This window comes from Procambarus clarkii, chromosome 92, assembly GCF_040958095.1.
Source record: "Procambarus clarkii isolate CNS0578487 chromosome 92, FALCON_Pclarkii_2.0, whole genome shotgun sequence".
In the NCBI taxonomy this organism is placed as follows: domain Eukaryota; kingdom Metazoa; phylum Arthropoda; class Malacostraca; order Decapoda; family Cambaridae; genus Procambarus; species Procambarus clarkii.
Window position 1 is genome coordinate 14,138,241 of NC_091241.1, and position 2,500 is coordinate 14,140,740.

A 2,500-nucleotide genomic window follows, 5' to 3' on the forward strand; every position below is an offset into this window, starting at 1 on the left:
CTCTCTCTCTCTCTCTCCCTCCTCCTCTCTCCCTCCCTCCCTCCTCTCTCTCTCTCTCTCTCTCTTCTCTCTCCTCTTCTCCTCTCTCTCTCTCTCTCTCTCTCTCTCTCTCCCTCCCTCCCTCCCCTCTCTCTCTCTCTCTCTCTCTCTCTCTCTCTCTCTCTCTCTCTCTCTCTCTCTCCCTCCCTCCCTCCCCTCCCTCCCTCCCTCCCCTCTCTCTCTCTCTCTCTCTCTTCTCTCTCTCTCTCTCTCTCTCTCTCTCTCTCTCTCTCTCTCCCTCCCTCCCTCCCTCTCTCCCTCCCTCCCTCCTCTCTCTCTCTCTCTCTCTCTCTCTCTCTCTCTCTCTCTCTCTCTCTCTCTCTCTCTCTCTCTCTCTCTCTCTCTCCCTCCCTCCCTCCCTCCCTCCCCTCTCTCTCTCTCTCTCTCTCTCTCTCTCTCTCTCTCTCTCTCTCTCTCTCTCTCTCTCTCTCTCTCTCTCTCTCTCCCTCCCTCCCTCCCTCCCTCTCTCCCTCCCTCCCTCCCTCCTCTCTCTCTCTCTCTCTCTCTCTCTCTCTCTCTCTCTCTCTCTCTCTCTCTCTCTCTCTCTCTCTGTCTCTCCCCTCGTAAGCTAAATCGCTCTTCATTTTTTTCTTTTCTGGTAATCACATTCCTTCATTATCGTCGTTATTTCTTGTTTCCTCGCCCTCTTATTCTCCTCTTCTCTTTCCCCTGCTTAATTAACCTCGTCCCCCCTCACACTAACCTCGTCCCCCTCTCACACTAACCTCGTCCCCCTCACACTAACCCTCTCTGCCATGAGTGTGGCGCCTGGGGGCTTTCCTATGACACACTTGACACACTTTTCTGTGATTCCTACACACACACACTCTCTCTCTCTCTCTCTCTCTCTCTCTCTCTCTCTCTCTCTCTCTCTCTCTCTCTCTCTCTCTCTCTCTCTCTCTCTCTCTCTCTCTCTCTCTCTCACCTGTTGCCTGTTGCTATCGTACTGTTGCTCAACTGTGACGGGATTGACAAATCAAACTCAAGACATACATCTATCTGAACAATAGATTATATGAAGGCGTTGTGTCTCAGCTCTCCCCCCCCCCCCCATCATGGGGCAGGGAGGTGGTGGTAGAGGGAACCTGCATAAACCCCATACCACATATCTCACTCTCATGTCCGTCTAACCTCCGCTCGAAACAATCCATCGATCGAGTACTCATATCTCACGTTCCCTGATAATCTGTCCCTGCAACAATTCTGTTTTCAAACCAGTATTTACCCAGGGGGATGAACAGATTCACCAGTCTGTACTCAGGGGAAGAGTAAAGATCCTCCAGTGTGTACTCAGCAGAAGAGGTAAGCAACGTCCAATATAATCTTTGTCCTAACAATATTCTTAACCCGTAGAGTGCGGGCGGACGTACCAGGAGAACGCGGCCACCTTCTACTCGCCCTCCCACGTCAACTCGGCGCCCCCGCCAGGCGGAGAGAAGTGCGAGTGGCGGATCACAGCTACCCACGGTGAGAGGATCGTCCTCAACATCACCTCCATGGACATTTACAACAGTGAGAACTGCAAGACCGACTACCTGGAGGTTCGGGACGGCTACTGGCACAAGAGCCACTCCCTAGGTGAGTACTGCTGTTCTTCTTCAGGCTACAGGGGACGTGAAAGAAGGTTGCAAGTAGCACGGGCTATGGTGAGCCCGTAGTGGGGCTTGGAAACACAACCCGAAACTGTTTTCTATTTTCCGCTTGTTACAGCTTGTAATAATGTTACATCTTGGCTTAACGTCTTTATGACGTATTAGAACGTTGTTACAAATTGCTATAGTGGTTGTTATAACTGGTTAGGTGTTAAAACTTGTTCGAACGTTGTACCAACGTCGTAGTTTCGGTGTGTGTTTGGCGGGTACCTGGCACAGGAGCTGTCACTGGGCGAGTACTAAGATTGATTGATAAAGATTAAGCCACCCAAGAGGTGGCACGGGCATGAATAGCCCGTAATGCGAGTACTAGCTGGTAGCTAGTTCATATAGCCAGGAGAGTACACTTCTCATCGCTGGGTTGAGTTGCCAAGTGTACTGTCGATCGCGATAGACTGTGAGTACTTTATTTGAGCTCTTTTATAAGTCAGGATGTGTACTGTTCAAGGAATTTGGCCAGCTGGTTCATCCCCCTCACACTAACTCAGGGGCCTGGCGGCTGAGTGGACATCGCTCGGTATACGTAGTCCTAAAGTTCCGGGTTCTATCCCCGGCGGAGGCGGTAACAAACGGTAGAGTTTCCTTAACCTTGATTTCCCCTGTTCACCTAGCAGTAAATAGGTACCTGGGAGTTAGACAGCTGCTACGGGCTGCTTCCTGAGGGATGTGTAACAAAAAGGAGGCCTGGTCGAGGATCGGGCCGCGGAGACGCTAAGCCCCGAAAACATCTCAAGATAACCTCAAGAGAACCCCTTCCGTCATGGGAGTAACCGGAATCGTTAGCTTGTTCTGTAGTTTAGTAACTATGT

The 2,500-nt window shown here is 51.2% G+C and overlaps 1 protein-coding gene across 1 annotated transcript in view; it reads left to right on the forward strand.

Moving 5' to 3' along the window:
* The window catches only part of tok (tolkin), a 171,411-nt gene that overhangs the window by 126,326 nt on the left and 42,585 nt on the right, over positions 1-2,500 (forward strand). Inside the window, exon 8 of the mRNA XM_069319084.1 lies at positions 1,393-1,617. Within this exon, the coding sequence (XP_069175185.1) occupies positions 1,393-1,617 (225 nt within the window). The remainder of the gene's footprint in view (positions 1-1,392; positions 1,618-2,500) is intronic.